General features: G+C 54.8%; 1 protein-coding gene and 1 long non-coding RNA gene across 6 annotated transcripts; one reads left to right on the forward strand and one right to left on the reverse strand.

Annotated features, from left to right (window-relative positions):
* Window positions 1-1,545: 1,545 nt before the first annotated feature.
* On the reverse strand, window positions 1,546-5,116 carry LOC106782366 (uncharacterized). 4 transcript variants are annotated; one of them, XR_011430299.1, is made up of 4 exons: window positions 4,443-5,116; window positions 4,134-4,259; window positions 3,579-3,658; window positions 1,546-1,941 (listed from the first exon to the last, which is right to left on the reverse strand). It is a non-coding gene; the product is annotated as an uncharacterized lncRNA (long non-coding RNA). The 4 variants fall into 4 exon arrangements; XR_011430298.1 differs by having other exon boundaries at window positions 4,143-4,259; window positions 4,443-5,114; XR_002802672.2 differs by lacking the exon at window positions 3,579-3,658 and having other exon boundaries at window positions 4,443-5,109.
* Window positions 3,652-10,632, forward strand: IRX2 (iroquois homeobox 2). Of its 2 annotated transcripts, none has more exons than XM_070246126.1 (5): window positions 3,652-3,779; window positions 7,158-7,563; window positions 7,816-8,529; window positions 9,329-9,403; window positions 10,028-10,632. In XM_070246126.1, exons 2-4 carry the CDS (start codon window positions 7,188-7,190, stop codon window positions 9,379-9,381), a joined length of 1,143 nt encoding a protein of 380 aa, XP_070102227.1. In that variant the 5' UTR covers window positions 3,652-3,779; window positions 7,158-7,187; the 3' UTR covers window positions 9,382-9,403; window positions 10,028-10,632. The 2 variants fall into 2 exon arrangements, with proteins under 2 accessions (XP_070102227.1, XP_023481642.1); XM_023625874.2 differs by lacking the exon at window positions 3,652-3,779 and adding an exon at window positions 5,316-5,823.
* Window positions 10,633-23,350: the final 12,718 nt, after the last annotated feature.

Raw genomic sequence — 23,350 nt, forward strand, 5'->3', positions numbered from 1 at the left:
TTTAAAACGGTGGATACAAAGCGATGGAGCAGCTGCCGGAGGGGTGGGGAGGGGTGAGCTAAGTTCTTCCAAAGACTGCCTGGCAGAAACACTTCTAAAAAACCCTGACAACTCTCTTCATCTGTTTCCACTTCCCCCGAATAGCTGCAGCGGCGCGGCGCGGACCTCTCTGGGAAGCGTGAATGTGCGTGTGCATGTGTGTCTGTGTCGCTGTGTGTGGGGGGGGAGGGGGGTGTTCCGGGACCTGCCTGGGTGCGCGCGTGTCAAGGTGAAAAGGCTGAGGATTTTCAAACATTTCTCCTTTCAAACAACCGCTCATGAACTAAATCTCTCAGGTCTTCTTCGCTGCTCTGGAAACGGGTCTCCTGTAACCCGGATCCCTTAAAGGAACTCAGGTCTGTCCAGTCCACGGCCCGTCCCCCTTCCTCCCTCTCTGGGCGCTTCCACCGGCAGGACGCGAGCGGACGGGACGCACCCGGCCCAGGCTCACGGGGCCAGCTCGGCGAGGGGGTCCTCGGCCCGGGGAGAGCTGGCAGACAGGGGAGGACAGAGACCGAGTCTGCAAGACGCTGAGAAATGGATAGATGAGGTTTCTTGCCACGCTGTGGCGAGAGAAACTCCAGGAGGCCCATAGGAAGCGGGGCATCTGTGAAGACGACGGGAGTTTTGCTGGTCACTAAAGGGACCCGGGAGGGACCAGTTAGCAATGAAGAGACCTCGCAGTAATTAGGAGCTAAAGAGTCAGACAGTTAAGCAGGGAAGAGCTGGATAAGTGAAAACGCGGTTCTTAGAACGTAAAAGAAGAGAGGGCCCTGGGACCTGGAATGTTGGCGCTCTGACGCCCAGGGGCTCGTCCCCAGCCTGCAGGGTTGTCACCTTAGGTCCCCTCCCGCGCGGCCTGTGGCGCTGCCCAGGGTGGCCGAGGCCTTCCGGTGCGTTTGAAAACCCAGATGGGTCCCCTCTCAGGGCGCCAGCACGGGGCACCCTGCGCCGTGCCCATTGCCCTCCCTCCGCGCTTGGTTTCCAGCGACACCCTGCAGCGTCAGAAGCAGTTTGAGAACCGAGCTCGGAGCACTTGCAACTGAAATCTAACCCAACGTGTTCCCAGAATACTGCAAGGGCGGAAACCACACTCCAAAAATATTTACGTTTGCTTTTGACTCTTCTTTTTTTTTTTTTTTTTTTTTTTTTACGATTTATAGCGACATATTTCAGTATTCAAAAAAAGAAAAGACAAAGGAAATTGCAGAACCGAATTTCTGGTCCCTTTTTTCTCTTTCTCGCTGTCAGTCCCTCCGCAATCGCGCCAGGAAGTCCCGAGAAGGGCGGCACCCTGGATTAGGAAGACAATAGGCAAACGCTCCCACACAGAGAAACGACTTCCATTGTCAAGGCTCCGTCGTGAAGGGGAACCCAGGTAATACGTGTATATTTAATCTTAACTGACAAAAAAAATTGCACACTCCAAAATGGTAGCTATTTTCCCACCAAACTCATAGAAACTCCACCGAAGGCCAGGGTAATGACAGAATGAAAAAGAGATGGTGTGTGGCGCAGGTTTTATTGAAATGCCCCAGTATAATTTTCCTTCTTCCTCGAATTAAAGCGATCTGGGAAGAGGTAGGTCGCACCGGGGCAGGGGCGCCTGCCGCCCGTCGGTGGCCAGGGACAGCGACCGGGCCACCGCTGCAGGGACAAGGCCGCAGCCGCGGGCCACAGCGCCCCCTCGCCGCCCGCGCGCTGCTCCGCCTCCCCGGCGCCCGGGAGCCCCAGCACCGACCGCGTCCGGGGAGCCCTCGGCCTGCGCAGCGGCCGCTTTCCGGGGACCGGTCCTCGGGCCCAAGGCCGCGTTCCTGACGTTTCTCGGCGCTTAGCCTCGCAGGAAACCCCGGCTCCTTGAAACGTGCGTGTCCACGCCACTAGTTCCAAATGCAGAGGCCACTGTTGGGACAAGAAACAAAAGTGTGACAGCGTTAACTCTTTTTTTTTCTTTTAATGCACACCTGGGGGAAGGATCAACCTGAAACTGCACAATGCCCGGGTAATTGTTACAAGTGATCGTGCTTCCAGGCAGTTATCCGAGTTTCCCTGCGCGCCAGCCCATTCTCTTCCATTCCAGCTCGGACGGCAACCGAAAAGCACCAGTGGCAAAGCGCCTGGCCATCCCCAGTGCCCCACATGCCCGAACACCCCTCTGCAGCGGCGAGCGAAGCATCCAGGTCCCTGCTCTCCGCGAGAGGAGGCCGCGGGGCCCGGGGCGCAGCCGAGCGCTCCCCGCGCGGCCTGCTCCCTGCGCGGTGCCTGGAGACGCAGTGCGAGCCGATCCAGGCCACCCTCGCAGGCGGCCGCGCGCGGAGCCACCGCGTCGACACTCCACACTTGGAGCGTGTTTGTTTGTTTGTTTGTTTTTCCGATTGATTTTTAAAAAGAAGACCAAGCCAACTTTAATCTAAGAAAAGGAAAAGTGATTTTTAAAAATCAGGGAGCTTTAAAGCGAAACGGAGCTTATATATTGCAATAACAATGCAGAGCGTAAGTTTTAATGTCTCTGCGTAGGCATTTTAATTTGCTACAGTCACTACCAATAAAAACGGCATGTAGCGCGATTCGACTGTGTAATAGTGCAAGGTAGACGGTTTTTACTAGTAGCAGGCAGCAGTATGGAAAATTTAGACGAGTGGAGGAGGGTAATTGCGGGCGAAACTGCTCTCAAAGAAGAGCTGTCTTCAGGATCAGCAGCACAGAGCTAAAGGGAAAGGAAGCGCAGGCAACGTTTCTGGAGATGCACCCTGGGCTATGGGAGGCCCTCCGAAGCCACGTGCACTTGTATGGTTATATACTTAATTGATGTCAAAATCGAGTGTATCAGGAGCATACGCTCCTGCTCCAAACTGGGGATGTTTTTGTAATAATTTGCTGTTTTCTTTTCTGCCCCTGGCAGAGATGGGGAGAGGGGGAGAGAGGGAGGACTGGTGAGGGAGCCAGCCCCAAATGCTAATGAAACCACAGCAGGAACTGGTCTTTAGAAATGGAAATACTCCAGGCCGGTCCTTGGAGATAGAAATTAGACTTGATTTTTACAGTTAAAGTATCTAATTGGAAGCGAACCCGATAGACTGCAATCTGATCTGTTGTCCTTGTGTTTGTCATCCAACGCGTGGGCGGCTCATTTATAGCCTCTTAGGGCCAGATTCCCTCCCAGGAAGACCAAAAATGTCATAGAATCTGTCAATGGCATGCTCCACAGGGCTGCTGGGGTCTGTCCCCCCCCTCTCTCTCTTTCCTTTTTAACGTTACAATAATCGATGTAAAATATCTGCCCTGCACTGAATTAGGACGTCCCACTAGGGGGTCGCAGCACTGTTAAAACGCCTCTGCTGGGTCCTCGAAGTGGCCCAGAGGGTGTGGGAAGCGTGTGTGTTTGGAGGGAGCAGTGTGTTTAGGGTGATGTGTGGAGGGTACCGGGCTGTGGTTTGCAGGAAGAGTGGTGGGGGGAGAGCAATGGAAGGTGGGGGACTGGTGGTGCCAGTGATTTGGGAGCTAGTGGAGGAGGCATAAGGGGCCTGGATCACACCCACCAGGGGCGACAGGCCTGCAGGCCAAGGAGGATGAGCTCTTCTCAAGCCCAACCCTGCAGTTTGCACTGGTTCCCCCGGACCTGGGGAAAGACAAACGCAGCCTAAGCATGCCTTGAAGGCTCCGCGGGCGAGCAGGCCGGCGGCTGGAGCCTCCTACCGCCGGCGCGACCCCGACCGGAACGCGATCACTGAGCCCACTCGGTAAGGTGCAGAGCCAGCAGGGCTGGGGGCTGGGGCGCTGAGGGGGCAGGGGGAGCTGCAGGCCGGAATCCCTCCCACGGCGTTCTCCCGCTGCAGCTCTCCCAGCCAAGACCGCCTGCCAGAAAGAGGCACCTGTTGGGTGGCCGCCCCCGCCTGGGTCCGCGCACACTCGACCCGACGCCCTGTGGACACCCTGAGCGTGCCCCATTGGGGATGCCCCCCCCCCCCAGCCGGCCCCCGGGTGGGGAGGCATGGAGGAGAGACGAGGAGGGGGGCTCAAGGCTGGGGTCCCAGGGACCCTGCTAAGCATTCCGCCTCTGGGCCCCGCGAGACACCTCTCCCACCACAAGTTACCTGAGTTACCTGTGCCGCCGACTGCGCCCGCATCACCAGCCTGTGGCTTTCTCGTCCCTTTCCGAGTGACAGTGAGGCTTCATGTGTCAGAGGCGGTCTGTCCGGTGACGGTCATTCCCCCGAGTGCTTTAGCACAAATCCGAAAGAGGAGTGAACTTATTAAAACAAAATAAAGTAAAACCCTCCTGGGACTGGCGTCTTCCCGATGAAGCGCGGGCTGTGTGCGTTAAAATGTTCCCAACAGCGGGAAGTCCTAACGCCTAGGGACCCGGCTCTCCACTATGGACCTCGGCGGGGTACAAGGCTCACCTCAGGGCCCTCCTGGCAGTTCGCAGAGAAGGCGCCCCGGATCCTGGTCCCACGGGGACACGCTGGGCGGAGCGGGGCAGGCAACCAGATGCGAAGCCACGAGGAAGCCTCGCACCGGGCGGCACAGTAGACCGAGGATGGTGGAGGGAGAGCCGCGCACGCACCCCTCGCCCCCCCACCCATGGAGGACTCGGCCCCGGGTGTCACCATCTCGCTCCCCATCAGCCAGCGGCTCCAGGGCTGGACACCGGGGTCCTGCGCGCAGTCACCTGGGCCGGCCTCTTCGCGGTGGAGAGAGGGACCCAGGCCGTTGGTCCCCCAAGTGGAGTAGCCCGGCCCGATTGCGGGCGGCCTCTGCCTAGTCCTGGCGGGCCGAGCTGGGGGGCGGGGCAGTGGCTGTGTTGAGTGGGTGCGGGAGACGAAGAAGGTGGCCAGGGCGGTGGGGGCACTGGGGGAGCTCCTGGGGAGAGGTGGGGGAACTGCTGGGGCGGGTGCGAGGTGGCTGGGAGTAAAGGCGAGAGGGAGGGAGTGCGCGCTCCTCGGCCTGGCCAGGCTGCGGGGCCGCGGGCGGCGGCTGGGGCTGCAGGAGAGGCGACTGCGCCACAAAAGCCTGCGCGTCCCTCCTTCCTCCTCCAGCCTCCCTCTCGCCTCTCTCTCCTCCGCCCTCCTGTCCCCTCCCCGCGCCTCGCCTCCCCTCCCCTCCGGGTTCCCTGCCCCTCCCCCGACCGCGGCCTGGCGGCTGCAGCGGGCGGAGCAGAGGAGGGGGCGGGCGCCCAAATATGCAGATGAGCGCGTGACGGACAGCTCCGCGTTCCAATGTCCCTCGGAAACTCGAGCGCTCCTTCCTCAACTCCTCACTCCCGACTCCAGACTCCCCCAAACCCCGACCGCCGGCCTGGCGCGCGGCTGCGCCCACCGGCTCCGCGCCGCCGCCGCCCCTGCCGCCGCCGCCGCCACCGCTCCGCCGCTCCCCCGGCCCGCGGGCCGCCCGGGCTAGTGCGCGGGTCGGCCTGCCTCGGCCCGCGGCCCCCGCACCCGCCGCCGCGCCGCGCCCCGGCCGGGCGTGGATGGGGGGCGCCGCGCGCCGTGCCCGCTGCTCGGCGTGACGCGGGCCCCTCGCCCCGCGCCCACCATGTCCTACCCGCAGGGCTACCTGTACCAGGCGCCCGGCTCGCTGGCGCTCTACTCGTGCCCGGCGTACGGCGCGTCGGCACTGGCGGCGCCGCGCAGCGAGGAGCTGGCGCGCTCGGCGTCGGGCTCGGCGTTCAGCCCTTACCCGGGCTCGGCGGCCTTCACGGCGCAGGCGGCCACCGGCTTCGGCAGCCCGCTGCAATACTCGGCGGACGCGGCCGCCGCCGCCGCCGGCTTCCCGTCCTACATGGTAACCGCGCGGGCGGGGGGGCGGGCGCGCGCGCGGACCCGGGACCGGGGATCGGCGGGCGTGGGCGCGGGGAAAGTGCCGTGGGCGGTGGTTCCCGAGTGGCCAACTCGAGCCACCGCGCCGCTGGCGGGACAAGAGGCTGGGGTGAGAGGCAGCGCGACCGATCGGCGACGTCCCTGAGCCCGGGCAGGACCTGCGCTCGGCGTCGCTGCGCCTGGGCTCCCTGAGTTATTTTCCCAAAGAGCCTGGAAAGTGCGGCTCCGCTGCCGCCGGTGTCTGTCCTGTGTTCTCCTTCGTTCAGACGCCGAAGCCTGGCGAGGGGTCCAGAGCGGCCCGGGAGCTCGCTTATGTCGGAGCGGAGCGCGAGGGTCGGCACCACTGGGGCCTCTGGGGCGACTGCCAGGCGCTTATCATTTCCTGGCGGGGCCCGAGGTCATCGGGTTTGGGGAGGGAGCGGAGCGTGGGGCGTGAGCTCCAGGGCCGGCCCGCCCGCCACCCTCTCGGCCTTAATCTGTCCCGCTGGGCAGGCTTTCGAAAACCGTGGCGGCGGGCGTTTGGCCTGCTAACTGCCGCCTCGGTCCCCTATCCTGCGAGAGCAGCTCCTGCTCCCCCGACCCGGGATCTGCACGCGCGCCTCAGTTTCCGCAGCTGGGCCCGGCCCCGGGGGTGGCGAAGCGGGCTTGGGGCGATTGAGGCCATTACGGGAGATTGCCACCGCTGCCCTCCCTCGGTGGAATTCCAGGGCAGCGACTGAGTGGCTGGGGCCTTGGCGAAGGCTGCAAATGTCTCGAATTTAAACGTTAAAGGCTGAATTAAAATGCTAATTACCGCGTATTTGAAGAATTCGAAACGGTGACTGGCTTCTGAGTTGCAAATTGGATTTGCCGAGCTTTAGAGCGGTGCCGCGCGGAGCGGGGGCTCCGGGGTGGTTTTCTAACCATATAAGGACGGGGAAGGGGGAGCAGCGGGAGGCGGCAGCGCTGGGAGCATCCAGAGATTTAGAGATCAAAACATACCTGTGGGCCTGCGTGTGCGTGCGTGTTTGTGTACGTCTGTACCCGCGGCTCTGGGACGTTCGGGTGAAGGGGGGAAGATATGCCATTTTCAGAAAGTCAAGTAGTTCAAAAATTGGAGATAAAACTGCGGCGGTTTTCGTGATCAACAGCTGGCCTTAAACTACCCGCTGCGTTTTTTCTGCTCTGTTGCTGCGGGAAGCGCGGCCGGAGCGCGGGAGACTCACCGTGGGAAAGGCGGCCACGGGCGGAAGGGTCGCCTTCGGGCTGATGCCTGTCGGGCCCCCGCGCACCCACTCACCAGGCTCTTGTCGGTTCCAGGGCGCGCCCTACGACGCGCACACGACCGGGATGACGGGCGCCATCAGCTACCACCCTTACGGCAGCGCGGCCTACCCGTACCAGCTCAACGACCCGGCGTACCGCAAGAATGCCACGCGGGACGCCACGGCCACGCTCAAGGCCTGGCTCAACGAGCACCGCAAGAACCCCTACCCCACCAAGGGCGAGAAGATCATGCTGGCCATCATCACCAAGATGACCCTCACGCAGGTCTCCACCTGGTTCGCCAACGCGCGCCGGCGCCTCAAGAAGGAGAACAAGATGACGTGGGCCCCGAGAAACAAAAGCGAAGACGAGGACGAGGATGAGGGCGACGCGGCAAGGGGCAAGGAAGAGAGTCCGGACAAGGCGCAGGAGGGCACCGAGACGTCGGCAGAGGACGAAGGTGAGCGGGGCCGCGGCTGGCTGGCGCGAGGTCTGGGGAGCGTTCTTCCCAGGCGGGGCGCAGAGCTGAGTCGGGGAGGGCGCTGCCCGCCTAACATCCCAGGTTCGCGCGGGGCCCAGGGACTCCTAGGGGAGGCAGTGTTCCCCCTAGGCCTTAGCAGGCTTAGGTAGAGGTGAGGGATCATCGGGGCGGAGGGGGGCCCGGGTGCCCTCGCCGGCCCCGCATGCCACAGACCGTGCCCGCGCCCCTCAGGGATCAGCCTGCACGTGGACTCGCTCACGGATCACTCGTGCTCAGCCGAGTCGGATGCGGAGAGGCTGCCGTGCCGTGCTGGGGACCCCCTGTGCGAATCGGGGTCGGAGTGCAAGGATAAGTACGATGATCTGGAGGACGACGAGGGCGATGAGGAGGAGGGCGAGCGGGACCTGGCGCCGCCGAAACCCGTGACCTCGTCGCCGCTCACCGGCGTGGAGGCGCCGCTGCTGAGCCCCCCGCCCGAGGCCGCGCCCCGCGGTGGTGGCGGCGGCAAGACGCCCCTGGGCAGCCGGACGTCGCCGGGCGCGCCGCAGCCCGCCAGCAAGCCCAAGCTATGGTCTCTGGCCGAGATCGCCACGTCGGACCTCAAGCAGCCGAGCCTGGGCCCGGGCTGCGCGCCGCCGGGCCTTCCCGCGGCCGCCGCGCCCGCCTCGTCCGGGGCGCCGCCGGGCGGCTCGCCCTACTCGGCGTCACCGCTGCTCGGCCGCCATCTCTACTACACGTCGCCCTTCTACGGCAACTACACAAACTACGGGAACTTGAACGCCGCGCTGCAGGGCCAGGGCCTCCTGCGGTACAACTCGGCGGCCGCGGCCCCCGGAGACGCGCTGCACGGGGCGCCCAAGGCGGCCAGCGACGCGGGCAAGGCGGGTGCGCACCCCTTGGAGCCCCACTACCGACCCCCGGGCGGCGGCTACGAGCCCAAGAAAGGTAGGCTGCTTTCGGCTCGCGGGACTCCGGGGAAGGGGAGCCGGGCATCTGGTTTAGCCAGCACTCCCCCGGGAGCTCGGGGAAGGGGTCAGGAGACCCGAGAACACGGTAGGGGGACCTTGGTCACGAAAAGGAGAAAAGGAAAAAGACAGAATGTGCCACTCTCGGATTAAAAGTTAGAGGAAGTGAACGGGGTGGTGAAGCCAAAACAAGGGGTGGAGGGCCAAGGCGATCCTCGTCTTGCAATAAGACCTACCCCATTATTGTTTACGTTTCATTTTATTTATTATTGTTACCGCTATTCTTGTAATTATCATGACCGTTTGAGTTTTAGCAAACACAAATTGCCGTAAAATGCGAGTCACAGCTGGCTCCCTGCCGGTAGAGTCTAGGCTCCCGGTGTGGGTGTGATTTGTTGGTTAATGGAGGCCCTGCTGAATCTCTGCTTCTGCCTTTGGCTGGAAGGAAACAAAACCTTCCAGTTACTCCCAGAGGTTTTAGTTCTTCAAAATAGAAAGCCAGAGTCTTTTCCCCCTCGCTCCCCTTCTCTATATTGCCTCTGTTGCTCATAATTCAGCCTTGAGCTGATAAGACTTGTCATGGAGCTCAAGGGGGAAAGAAAATGAGAACTAGGAAACAGGACCCACTCAGACCTCGGTGGTGGAGGCAGTCAGGTCCCCCAAACTGTTTGCAGGGTACAGGGCAAGCATGCCTGGGTGTGCGGGCTGGTGGGTGCTCAACCTCTGGGAGACAGATGGCTGTGGGGTCTGTTCTGACTAACTGCCCCCTCCCCTGACAGATGCCAGTGAGGGCTGCACCGTGGTTGGTGGGGGCGTCCAGCCCTACCTATAGAAGGGCCAGCTCAGCAATGCAAGTAAGTGGCCCCTGGTGTTTCTTCCCACCTCAGGGCTCCTCCCTGCACAATTGCTCTGTAAACTTGCTTAATGTGTATTTCTTACTTCTTGTCATGGGATCTGAGGACAGAGCATTGCAATCTTCTCTGGTCTTTTTTCCTTCAAGTGGGAGAATGTTTGTTCTCTTTTGTAGAGTCCCTCTTTTCCACTCAAGTTCTGCTTGGAAGAATCACTCCTTTAACTGGGATAATATTGCACCACAGCTGTTGTTTTCTCTTTGGAAAAATAGATTATTAAGATCTGGGTATTTGTATGCAATTTGGAACCATGTTTACTTCGCTAGACACATAATAGACGCTTGCTCTGATGAGCCAAACTTGGGGTATCAAAGCCCCTTATAGATGGTGTTTGCAGAGTGGGACAGAAGAGACACAAGAAGCACTAGCCTTAACCCCCTGTGTCCATCGGCTCACAGCAGTATCTCAAAAAAATACCTACTTTACTACTAGGCAAAATGACTAACCCCACATCTTGAAGATGGGAAGGAGGCGGACCCATTTCAGAGCGACTCATTTTGGTAATGTGATGGTGTTGGTGTGGAACTGAAGGATTTGGGATGATTTGGTTTTTTCCTTGGTCCACAGGTAGGTGTCACAATTGCTTTGGAAAAAAAAGTCAGCAGGCCCTTCTCTCTTCCCAAGTTCATAAATATACAGATATAAAAACCAGATCTCTCAACCCGGACCACATCGTGTGCCACTATAAAAGAGAAGGAGCCGCAGAGCGCTGTCAACCCACAGACCCTCACGGAACAGACTTTTGTTGGACATACGTGAATTTGTTGGCATAGTATAGCTCCCCAATGTATGTGTGACTTTTGAAAACAATCTTTTTTCTCAGGATATCTTGAATTGATCACTTCATTGCCACGGTATATATTCTATAGGTGTGATAGGATTTACTGTAAAATTTATTTGTAAAAGATGTACACAGTAGAAATAAAACGTGATTGAAGAACTTGAGTACTTAAGAAGTGGAAACAAATTTGATATTTATTTTTATAATGATATAAAGCTTCTAGTAATTTATGCAAGTTGTATTGCAATGGAATCTAAACTTTTTGTAAATAAATTCTGCCTGGTTTTTATTTGAACATTGCTGGTTATACAATCTTTGTTGGTTGTTTAACGAGAATTCTTTACTAATTTATATCTTAAATTGTAAATAAAAACAGACTAGTCTACAACAATATGGTGTTTGGGGCTCATTTTTCTTGGAAGAGAGGTTTGGGTAGGGAGCCCCATTGATGGGAGCTCCTCCCTTAGGTGATCTGACCTGGGGCTTTTTGACGAAAATGTGTGAAATAATCTCTCCCTTGTCCTGCTCATAAAAAAAGGCAGATGGAAGAGAAATACACAGTAGGGAGATACATATCGTTTTACATTATTTGTATACACATGGATTTCGAGAAAATTAAGATTTTTGTGCTCTGAATATGCAAATTACTTGTTAGTGTAAATTTTAAACACTTGGCAAAATAAAATGATCTGACATCCCTGTGCATCAGCATCCCTTTTACGTTTATTTCTGATGCTGGCTTATTGAAGCTCCTTAGTAAAGTACACTGGAGCATTGTGATAACATGGACAATGCAGAGTCGCACACCCACCGTCGATTACTGATGAAAATGATTATTTATTTTAAAGCCTGAATGACCCAAATTGGCATAGATTATTCTGATTTATTGAACGGTTTCTCAACTCCTTTTCATAAAACTCGCATTAAACACAAGGTGAAAATCTGGGAGGAGAGATTGATTTTCCTTTCAGTGCCTCTTACCCTTACCCTGGGGGGAAAGAAAAGTTTAAACAACCTTAGACTATTGCCTCGTTACGGTGTTACTCACTATCTAATTATAGGACACCTCTAGAATTTGTAGTCAAGTAGCATATTCCCTTTGATTAGTATCATAAAAGCAGCAAACCTGTCACTTTAATTTTCAGCAAAATTATATGGATATCCATATAATATAATTTCAGAAAAGAAATGAACAATCATTTATTTCCTCTCCAAAGATAAATTGAGTGAATATAACTTACGGTTATAAAACAAGAATAATAGCTTCTTAGATTGCCCTTTAATCAATCATACACTTATTTTTCAAGAGGTTCATCTGTTTTAGTCCGTGATTAATAATGTTGCAGCATGAGCACATTATTGGATCCCAGCGGGGGGCATCCCGGATGCTTTTAGCTGCTTTGGAATGGTCAGTTGGGGTTCATTATGGGCTGATATTGAACAATTTATAAAATCTTGTCTAAACATCTGCCAGCTTCGATAGGCCGATGTGTCTGAGGATGGGAAATTGCTGGACCAGTTGATATTGACAAACGAATCTCTCTCCAGTGGCTTTTTGTGCCGTAGAAATTAGTGGCCTCTTGCTGGGGTCTTGTTAGAAAGGGTATTTGAAAGTAATCTTGGATACTTGAGGGAAAGCCAGGGGTCGCTTAACTGGACACAGAGTCACGCCAGTGGGGAGGAGCAATTGTGGTTTGTGGAGAAGAGGAGCGGATCAAGGGTTCCATTTTCTGTTACTGCTGGGCATTGTGTGGGTTCTAAACATAGAAGCTTTTGGAGGTTAGGCATCTTTGGGGTAGAGAACTCTTTTTTTCTCCCCTTTCTGCCTCCTCTAGTAAGAGACTTGGAAATGTCTGGAGCTGAGCTCTCTCTTGGCGACAGGGAAGATTTTTCACATGGGAAGCCTTGCCACCCCGTGGCAGCACGTCTGGAAGAAAACAAAAGCAAATCTGCGGAAGGAAAAGTGAGCTGGGAGCTCCTTTGCTTGTTTTTGTTTTAGACATAAAACCTGCATAGAATTTCCGTGAAGATAATAACTTTTCCCCTCCAGATAGCATTTTAGATTGCCCTATAAAGGTGTTAAGTAGTTTGCTTTTATTAGTATTAGCCGTATTTCCTAAACCAGCAGGGAATACAATGCATGACAGCGATGTCTCTGTTTTATGTAATATTATAATTTGGGTATTTTGAAGACTTCAGTGAGACGTATGAAAGTGAACAATATTTGACAAATTAAACACTGAAAGACCACACAATCTGAGAACCTTGAAGGCACTTTGCCTCTTAAAGAAGTTCCGAGCGTGGGAGACGGAAACCGAAGCAAAAATCGATCTCTGTGCATATGTTCAGAAATGGAAGCCTGGCTAAAAGCCGCTTCCCTTTGGAACAGAGGAGATTGCCTTACTGGAACATATGAGACATCTCTGCACACACACGCGCACACGCACACACACCCAGGCTCCCGTTCTCGGGGCAACGTGCACGTTTCAATTGGTGAAAAGTCAAAGCGGCTCAGGAGATTAGCCCAGGCTAACGAAGCTGCTTTGATGTTTATATGCCCAACAAATTATCAAAGATTTCCATAACTCACCCACCCTACCTCCTGACCTGAATTTCTTTCTAGAGAACTTGATTTTTAAATGTACGCTAAGAACATAAAACCTGCAGGTGTTTAGAGGGATCTTTTTAAAGAAATGCAGCGTGATTTAAGAGCTCTTCTCCATGCGGATCACGCGGAAAGATGAAGGAGGAAGAAATGAGAGAGAGAAAGAGGAAGAGAGGTAGAGAGAAGGGTAGAGATAGAGAAAAAGGGAGCGAGAGGGAGAGAGAAAGGGAACGTTCATGGGGGAAGGCAGTTAACGGGGTCTGATTTTTATTTTGGCTTTAAAATCTAGTTAATCAAAAATTAAGCAGGCGGCCAAGATAGACGTTTGCGGTTGTGAACGGAGGTGAGGGAGACGGAGGCACAGCCGCGGCGAGCGCGGCGCAGGGCGCGTTGGGGACAGTGGCCTGGGCGCGCTGCCTGCTCCTGGCCCGGCGGCCGCGTGGCCAGCCGGACGGCCCCTCTCCCTCCGCGGCCCCGGGTTCCTCAGAGCCGATTTATCGGAATTCGCGCTTTAATCTCAGGTGGGCCCCGGGGGCCGGGCGCTGCCGAGTGCACCGGGAGCGCTTGCCCGGCGGCCACTGCCTCCCGTCAAATGTCAACATTTGTTCCCAATAAAAGAGTTATTGTTTCTGCAAAGCTGCCCAGCAACTGCCTTTGAAACTTGCAAAGAACTTCATCCACCTTTGTCTGCTGCGTGGCTGGAGGGGCGGGGAGCGGAGGCAGAGGAAGGGGGCTGGGTGGGGGCCCCGCGCAGCCCGGGATCTCGGGGCGCGCCTGCCTGCACCCCCTCGCCGGCCGCCGCCAGCCCTCGTTCTGGAGCTGGGAGCGTGGCCGGGGTCTCCGCGAGGCTGTCCCCATGTAAGTGTTTATCAGCTATCTGCAGGCTCTCGGTGGTGTGAAGCGCCGCGAAAAAACCCGGGGATGAAGCGCCGTCCGCCCAAGCCCGCGTAGGTTTTTGGGTCAATTAAAATTGCATTTAAATACTTATTAAAATAAGAGGCTGAGAGTAAAGTGGACCTTTTTTTTTTTAACGTTACAGAATAAATGTGCCCTAAACTTCCCCTGCTAAAGTGGAGGTAAAAAGACATCAGTTTGAAAAAAATCATTTCAAACCAATTTGTTCAGTCAGAGGCAACTATTGTCAAATTCAAAAACTGTGCTGAATTATTGGAAACTTTCCTCCAAATAGCAATAGACAATGATTATCTCCATATAACTTTTCTTTAGTTACCCAGGGCATTGAAAGTCCCTAGGAATACATTTATTTTAACCCCAAATTAAGGATATAAATAGATCTCCTAAATGTGTTTTTACACATTTACAAAAATAACATTTTAAACATTTAAACAAATGTGTTAACCCAAGAGACGATCTTGGGAACAACACAACAGTCTGCGATACGTGGATATTATGATTAACATCATTTGAATTTCTACAAATCGCAAAGGGGACATGTCCCTTTGATGTATTTTCAAACCTTTATGTAAGTGACAAATCCCTGCAGATATTTTAGAGGCTTATTATAAGGAGAAGTAATCTATGACAATATAATTTTCCAGTTACTGAAAATTACTTTCTACTGGCCATAATGAAAGCACTTGCCAGCCCTCCCCTCTGCTGTGGCTGGAACGCTGTGAAACTGGTGTCCCACCACGTGCACTCGGACCTCAGCCGTTCAGAGGAGAGAGAGAAAACACTTCTAACTCCAGTTTTAGGGTGCAAACACCCCCATTTACATGCTTCGCTCCAGGCTTACACCTGCATCTGCTGCAAACAGAGGGATGTATTCACAGCCGGCACCTCCACCCTCCGTCCTCCACACAAAGAATGGGCTTGTGTTCCCTCTAGTGAGGGCAGAGCGTGCCCCCTCTTTCTAAGAAATATACAAACTGAAGATGTTATGAAGGAGCACTGTCCTGGTAATAGAGCAAAAATGGAACGAGTTATGAAACCTGTGTCCTCTGTTCTTTTGCAATCCCAGGTAAAAGGAAAGAGGAAGAACGCTTTTTGTTTGTTTGTTTAAGTCTGGCCCCAAGAAAATACAGAAAAGGCTTTTTTAGAGGTGCCCCAATGTTACTTTGTTCTATATGGAACTGAAAACAAATTAAACCTAATATTCTTAAAGAAGCAACTGTGAGGTTTGGGGCTGCCTCCAAGTGGGAAGAGAGTGGATCTTCACAGGAAAGGCCCTGAGGGAAGAAAGAAAACAAGGCTACACAAGCACGCATTTTTGTGGGGAGATAAATTGACAATTTATTGTGTGTTAACTCCTGATCAATTATTAATCGTTAGTGTCAACAACAGGGTTATAATTACCTATGGTTATTTTAAGGAATATTTATTTTTTTCATTTCTCCGATCGGGTAATTAGTTAATGCTCTTGAGTCATGATTCGGAGGAACTGGTCAGACCAGGCCCTCTGTGTCTCCCCTTTTTGGAGACCTTTTGGCAAAATACTCACATTCACCCTCCTGGTTCTCAAAATTTTCCTCCCTGCCTCCATTCCACCAGTGGGCACCTTTTTTTCTCCTGCTATAAATAATGATTCCAGAGGAAAAGGGGAAAATGACAAACAAATAGAGCGCAGCTGGAATTAATAAGGCTGATCAAAGTTAGTGGGGGTGGGGCTGCTCGAGGCAGCCGCAGGTCTGAGGCCCATAAAGGTGCCGGCAGCCTTGCCTTTTCCCTCCAAGATCAAGAGAAAGGGCAAGCGAACATTTCAACCCCTGACTTCTTCTGACCGGAAGGAGGGCTGGGGGAAGACCCCTGTTTTTAGGCCGTGCTAATCCTAGCGGAGCGAGGCCAGCCTGGCCTGCGGATGGGAAAGGCACTGCGCGTTCGCCCAGCGCGGGTGCAGGTCCCGCGTGCACCCGGCTCCGGAACCTACCCCCCACCTTCGGAGGAGGAGGGGGCGGTGCTCGGCCCTGGCAGGTTAGGAGGTGAGTTAGCAGGTTAGGCGGGGGCAAGTAGGGGGCCCAGGAGGCGGGGATGGGCGATAGGTGCCCCAGGAGCTCAGAGGCAGCAGGCAGTGTTAGCACAGGGAATCTGCTGCACCGCGCGGAAGCCGGACCGTGGTTGTCCCTGCTGTCGCCCTCCGCCTTCCAAAGGCGGCAGACCTGCTCCCAGGCCTGCGTTCTCCCCAGGGAGCCCTGGGGGTCCCGAAGTTCCTTAATGTCCGTAAAGCCCCACCCAGGGTCGGTCCCCAGCACATGTGGTTTGCTCAGGCACAACTACAATCATTTCTTCAGGGAACTGTTTTTCCCAAGCTTTCCAGCCCCCTGGGCCTTCTGAGCTGGGGACGTCCTTCAGCGGATAACCCCCGACCTGTTTCTGTCCTGCCGTCCTCCCGCGCAGCGCAGCCACGTGTGCGCTTCATGGGTCACATAGAGGTCCCCAAAGGCAGCGACCCCGACTTAGGCGGGTGACCAGAGCAGTAGCAGGTAAAGGGGGCGTGGGCCGCCCTGCTCGCGTCGCTGCAAGGTCATAGCTGGGAGCCCTTGATGGGGAGGGGGGGCCGCTGGGAAGTGGTGGGCGGCATCAGGAGCGCGGAGGAGAGGGCAGAGCCGGAGCCCCGGAATCTTCCCCCGGGCGCCACGCGCCGCCAGGCACGATGGCCTGGGAGGCCCAGCTCCAGCCCCTGCTGATGTTCCCCTGCCACTTTCGGGGCCCTGATCCCTTCGAAGGGAGACGGCGTCTCGGGTCCCCCTCCCCTCACGAGGAGCGGGGCTGGCCCTTCGCAGCCTCCTTAGGGAAGACCGGAGCCCGCGCCCGGGTGCACCGACGGCCTGCAGGAAGGCACGAGGACCGCCGGCTCCCAGAGCAGGCCTCACTCAGGGCTCCCCACCTCGGGCCCTCGCGGGCACTCCGGTGCTCTCTCACCCCAGGTTCCACTCTTGGCTCCCCAGGAAAAAGCCACTCAGGCTTCCTTTCCCTTGAGCCCCACTCTGGAGACCCCGACCCACGCCCTACTCCGGCTCCCTCCCTGGCCTCTTCCCTGGCCCTCCACCCTGGTCGGGACTCTGCAATCGGTGGCAGGCTCTGGGTGCCCGCACTCTCTTCCCCTGAGCACTGGCAGGGACACCGGCCGGGCGGGCGCGGCGGGCGGGCGCGGCGGGCGCGCGCGGGGAACCGGGCGCAGGCGGGGCCGGCCGAACCCCGCGGAGCCACCGGCAAACTGAAAGCGCTGTCTCCAAGTTTAGCAGATCGAGGTCGGCTGGCCGTCGGAGGGGCGGTTCTCCCCCGCAGCCCGCGTCTTGCCTCTAGGAGCCCGGCCGCCGCCGAGCTCGGAGCCGCAGGAGCCTGCCCGCCTGCCCCTCCCTCTCCTTTTCGGGTTCTTTCCTGCGCGGACACCGCGGTTCTGTCCTTCTCGGTAGCAGAACTCCACACTCGCACAGCTGCAGACTGCATCTGCCGGGTACTGGCCGCAGCCTTCGTTGGGCACGCCGGGATGGCCCCGCGGAGTCGCGGGGCGCCCAGTCACCATGGCGGGGACCCCGGCCGTCGCCCCCACGACCCCGCGGAGTCCGACGTGCGCGGCCGGCCCCCCGGGGGCAGCACCTTCGGGGACGACCATGGACGAACACATCCAGGGTCTGGAGGGCGCTCGAGGGAGCCGCTGGCGTCTGGACACGACGCCCCGCAGGCGACTGGTCTGCGGAGTTTTTCTCTTTTTTTGGGAAATTTACCAGACGAAGTCAGCGTTTTACAGGCCCGACAGAGCAAATTTAGTCATCTCCCTGTACCTCCCCCACCCCGCTTAGTCCTTATGAACCAACTGGAGGGCTGTCTGGAGGTGGTGACGCGCCCATGTGGATGTGGACAGTGGACGTACGCCCCCTATACGTCCATGGCCTGCATGGGGGCGCCTGCCAGCACGCCAGGTCGCCTGGGTTCCGTCCTGTGACAGTCCCTCAGGGCAGGCCTCAGAGTCAAGGGGGGATCTTGACCCTCATTCTCAGGCGGCCACTGGCAGCCTTGATTTGGGAGCTCAGAGCTGGTAGCTCAGGGCCTGGGCCTTAGGAGCATCGCCAGGCCTGCGGGAAGAGGGTCCCAACAGCGCAGGACCTGCAGGAGGCACCAGAGGCTGCTGAGAAGGCCCTGGGGTGGGACTGGGGGCAGGGGAGGGTTGGATCAGGTCAGGGGGTGTGCTTTGTAAGCTTTGGGGGCCCACCCCTGTTGTTGATCTGGGGGAAGTTGTGGCCCCCACACGACCTCAGCCCCATGCTCCCCCCATCTGACACAGGGCTAACTCGACCTTGGAGGTCCTTGCAGCCCAGATGGGAGGGTGAGGGGTGGACTGGTGGCCTGTGACAAGGCCTGGAGGCCGGGGGGCACCAGGAGGGCCTCAAGGACTGCGCCCCCATGTGAGAGGCAGATACGGTTCCTCTGTACCCAGGGATGACTGAGTTTATTCACACGAGGCCTAGGCTGGGGCTACGTCTCTTCTCCCTGGGTCTCAAGCGTTGGAAAAAGAATTTGTTTTATCGTGATTCTGTGATACTCAGCCCTCAGATAAAAAAGTGTCCTTGGTGGTAATGAGCCCAGATAGAAACAGAACTTACTGAGGGGCCCCACCTCCATGGATGATGGACCTGCTTCCTGGAGGAGGGAGCTGTCTGGGGAGAGCAGTGGGGCCCCCAGGCCTGGTCAGAGGGACAGTCTGTGTAACATGCCCCCCTCCCCCGGCTGGACTTTCTACAGAGAAAGAGGCTGAGTTAAGCTTGTGCTTTAAAGAAGAGATCTGCCAGGAGACAGAACCACAGACGAATGACATTGTAAACAACCTCCTAGGACTTGATGATCTTTCAGTAGAAGCAAATAATGTGTTCATGTGCACACCCCTCCTTGCGCTGCCTTCTCAGTGCAAACGAGGCAGGTGCGAGCAAGAAGGCCTTGCAGGCTGGGAGCTCTCCTGGCCTGATTGTTACTTTGAGGTCAGCAAAAGCCACTGGTAGCAAACTTCTCACGTGGGAAAGGGACCAATGATGGTGCTAAATCACATCGGTTAGGAGGATGGGAGAAGCACACTTTTTGGTACTGGGCCCCTTCACATGAGCACTGGCGACCTTAGGCAGGGTGCTTGGGAGCAGGTGCTGGCTACTCCGGTGAGGTCATCACCCGGAGTGTGTCCCACATGAATCAGAGAGGAGGCTCTGTCCTGAGCAAGTGGCCTCCTTGGTGTGCCCCCATCCCTGGCTCCCAACGGCGGTCCTGCAGAAGGGGCAGTGGGTGCAATCTGGAGGCGGGTTCTGCTGGACAGAGGAGCCCCAGGCAAGGTGATGTCTGACAGTGAGCTGCACAGCCTTGGGAGGGGAGGGAATAGCACTCAAGGCTGTCCTAGTCTGGCTCTCTGGGTGGCCCAAGTGGCCATCCCTGAAAAGCCCAGCTCCTCACACCCAGGAGGCTCTGAAAGCAGGCTCCTTGCTGGGTTAGGCTGGTCCTGGCATCGCCCCCCACCTGCCCAGTCTGTCCACTCTTACACCTCACCTTGGCCTGAGGCCCAGTGATGTCCGCAGTGGGGTCCCAGGTGAGGCCAGGTCAAGAGGACAAATGAGGCCCACATACTGTGTGTCTGAATACTGAACATTTGTAAATCAGGCTTCTAATCTGCTCCATACAATGTGCTCTATCTTCCTACCTTGGAAAATACATCTTCAAATGGCAAAAGCACAAAATATGTGCAAAGCATGATTTACATGGAAGTCATCAACATATCAAAGAGGACTGAATTTAATGGTTACTCTGCCTGTCTGTTCTGTTCTGAGGGGATGGCAATGTTTGGATGTGGAATACAATAAAGACAGCGTAATTTATGAATTAAATATTCCATTGATTTTTTTCTTGTCTTCTTTTCAACAGAATCACTTCTTACCTTGTGTTAATCAAGATTTTCATATAATTGGTGTTCCACTGACAATAATGATTCAAAAACTAAGAAGTAACTGTGTTGGAAGTGTACATACAGACTGTACGGTAAACCAGACGTAAGAACTAAAAATAACCAACTCGTTTGTTTTCCAAAAAACAGTTTTTCTTCTAAAATATTCAGTTATCTATAAAGATGTAGAGACAAAATACACTTATAATTTATAAATATCAAAATTTTAAATACAAACCTTTAAAATAAAGCTGCACTGTTTTGATTTTTAAAACTTAATTCCCAACAGAGGGAGGGTCTGAGGAAGCCTGGCAGAGGGAGGTGAGGTGTGAGACCCTGATTCTGACGCTCAGCTCGAAGGCGCTTCCCCAGGCCCGGCAGAGAGCGAGTTTACCCCGCCTTGCCGAGCCTCCTCCGCCTTTCTTCCAGTGGGAAGCCATGTCACTCCCAAAGGGTTGGGAAGATTTAATGCCCAGGTGCGGTGGCAACACTGCAAGCAAGACTGGGAAGGTGGTTTCAGTGACCCAGGGGTGGGTGTGGCTTGTGGGAAGCAAGATAATTTCAGATGGCACGAGGCCAAGGAGCAGAGGGAGACCCCAATATGCCCTGTTGGGGAGTGCATTGGGTGGCGAAGGCCCCACAGTGGGCTTTATCCAGAGGTCAACAGCTCTGCCCTAGGAGCAGCACAGCCACGCTGGGGAGGGAAGTGCTACATTCAGTCAAGGCTTCTGAGTTCTGAGGCCACGTCTCCCATGATGACCAGGCCCCGCCGGCTGCCCACGAGCATCTCCTCACCAGTTCACAGAGCCTATGATGCACAAGGCAGCCTCCGGTTAGCTGAATTCTCACTCTCCTGCTAAGGTCCCACACGAGAAGCTGGACCGTGGTCATTCATTTTACTGCTCACATATAGAGAAAATTAAATATTAGCACATGCACATCTTGTCTGTTTGATTTTTTAAATAAACTTGATTTTTTCAAGCAGTTTTAGGGTTACAGAAAAATTGCATAGCAAGTACAAAGTTTCCATATACCACTCCCCCCCATGCAGTTTCTCCTATCAGAGAGGTGCATGTGTTACAACAGATGATCCGAGATCGATACATCCTTAATAACTAAAGTCCATGTTGACATTAGGGTTTACGCTTTGTGCTGCATGTTCCATGGGTTCTGACAAACACACAGTGTCGTGAGGTTTGATTCTATACAAAAATAGACCCTTTCTTGACCTCAGAGGTATCTCGCAGACTTCTGTGAGAAATAATAGATACAATCAATAAATGAGCACAATAAAAATAGAATACAATAAACACATGAGTATATGTAAATATTCAAACATGAATATGTAAATATATATAAATAATAGAGTTGCCAAATAAAATACAAGACATACTGTTACATTGGAATTTTTTTGTAGACAATGGATATCTTTTTGTAAACAATATCCCCTACAGGGTTTAGGGCACACGTAATCTAAAAAGTTTTGTTGGGTATCTGAAACTCAAATGTAACCAGGCATTCTTTATTTTTATTTGCTAAATCTGGCAACCTTACTATTGATGAGACACAGAAAGGGAGGCTTTTGTGCATACTTGGCTCAGAACAGAAGAGTGTGGGGGGGAGAAACTGAGGAAGAATTCCCAGAACCGGATTTAGTGAGTGTCCACCGATGGAGGCCAAGGTGAGGGTGGAGCTTGTTCAGACGGAATGGCCCACGGTGAGAAGGAAGCGACCTTCATCTTTAAACACAGAGACCTCAGCAATCCTTTCGACCTTTCTCTCTTGCTTTGGCCCGTTCTTCAAACCTTCCATCTGTTCTTTCTCCCGTGAAAACCTGCTCTCTAATCACACACTCTGCTCATAAGTCAATGCTGCCGTTTAAAAGTGGTTGCCTGAGTTCAGTGTGGATCTATCCACGGTCACCCAAGTTCACGGTGTGGCCTTCCACATCTTAATCCAATGGTCCTGAAGCAGGGATGGGACTGGAGTCACCTGGAGAGAGATTCGGGGTCAGTTGGTTTGGCCTGCATTCAGACATCGGTATTTTTTAAAAAGGAGATGAACTGAGGCTGAGAAAATAAGAACTAAACTAAAACGCAGATGTTGTGAATTCAGGCAGTAATGGGGTGATGGAGCCAGATGGGTAGAGCTGGGGGCCGGGCAGCATCGGTGATGTCACCTCTGGGGTGTATGTGGGAGGTGATGACCTGCACACTCTTGAAAGGGCCAGAAGTTTCCAGAGACATCTGACATCCTGCAAATGGAGCTGTCGGGAGACGGGGGGCTGGGGGCTTAGGTTGGCCATCACTGGGTGGTTGGAAAGCTGTTTGGTTTCCATCAAAAGTGGGGGAAATGTGTTCATGCTATGAGTGACGATTCCCAGTACTGGAAACCAGCCTGGCTCAGCTGTGGGCCCACAGATCACGGAGGGGTGACAGCGTCCATCTTGGGCCCTGGCCTCTTTTCTGCCGACCATCTGATTTACAAGGCTGCGTATCCCAACTTCCACCAGCACCGAGATTTGGGAATCCAATGGGCGGCGGGGGGACTTGCTAGGTTTCCACTGACCTGAAATTAACACAGTGTGTATCTGTGGACTCAGGGCTTGCAGACAGAGAAGACGAGAAATATGATGTGATCAAGGAGATAGCTTTGGTCATGAGGCTTCTCCTTGAGACTGGACATCCTGGCGTGTGTGGTCACCTGCACAAGCCACATTCAGATCGGGTCACGCTGGATTGCTGGGATGTTGATAATGAATTGGAGTTCCTTTGATGTCCCCACTTTTCAGTGCAACAGTAAGTGAGAGCAGGAGATGGGAGCCAGAGTTTTCAATTATTTCTTGCTGAGTGTCATTGTGCTGCTGTATGATCCCACTAAGGAATGTAGATGTTTTATCAATGAGCCCATTTAACCCCCTATACACCTATAGGGAACATGGATTTCTTAGGAGTTTCCTGTTGGCTGCAGAGGACTTCAAACACTGTGCACCCTTCAAGTGTGTTTTTCGAACAGGACCTGACCTTGGTCTCTGGTCCATAGCCTGTTGTCCATCAGCACAGCACAGAGCAGCACCTCCATCCAGCACAGCACCACCCGCTCCTCCTTCACTGTGGCCGCTTTGTGAGTCTGTGGAAAGACACCAGTTTGTTGGAAGAGAACATGACTTTCAAGCGGTAATTTATGCAATAACCAGAGAGAACTCATATTGAGAAGGAGAAACGAGAGGGGACTAAGTCACGGTCATATAGGAAATTGAACATTTTCAAATTTCAACTGTTTTGATGGGAAGACACCTGATGATTGAAAAAGCAATGCCGACATGTTTGCCTCCTCTGTCCTCTTTCCTGCCTTTCCGTTCGCCGGCTGTGTCCTTCCCTCTGACTCTCATCCTTCTGTCTGCTCATCGCAGCAGCCAACCGCTGGCCTCCTGCCTCAAAGCCTTCCGCTCGCCACGCCATTCCGCACCCAGCCTCCAAAGCATCTTCCTCAAGCAGATCGCAGACCTAACACTCGCCTGATCAAGGGGCCGCAGTGGGGCCACCTGCCTGCAGAATCAATCCTGAGACCGGCCCCTCACCGACAGGACCCGGGTCTTACCAGCCTCCCGTGTAATTCCCTTCACTT

This window comes from Equus caballus, chromosome 21 (assembly GCF_041296265.1).
Source record: "Equus caballus isolate H_3958 breed thoroughbred chromosome 21, TB-T2T, whole genome shotgun sequence".
Taxonomy (NCBI): domain Eukaryota; kingdom Metazoa; phylum Chordata; class Mammalia; order Perissodactyla; family Equidae; genus Equus; species Equus caballus.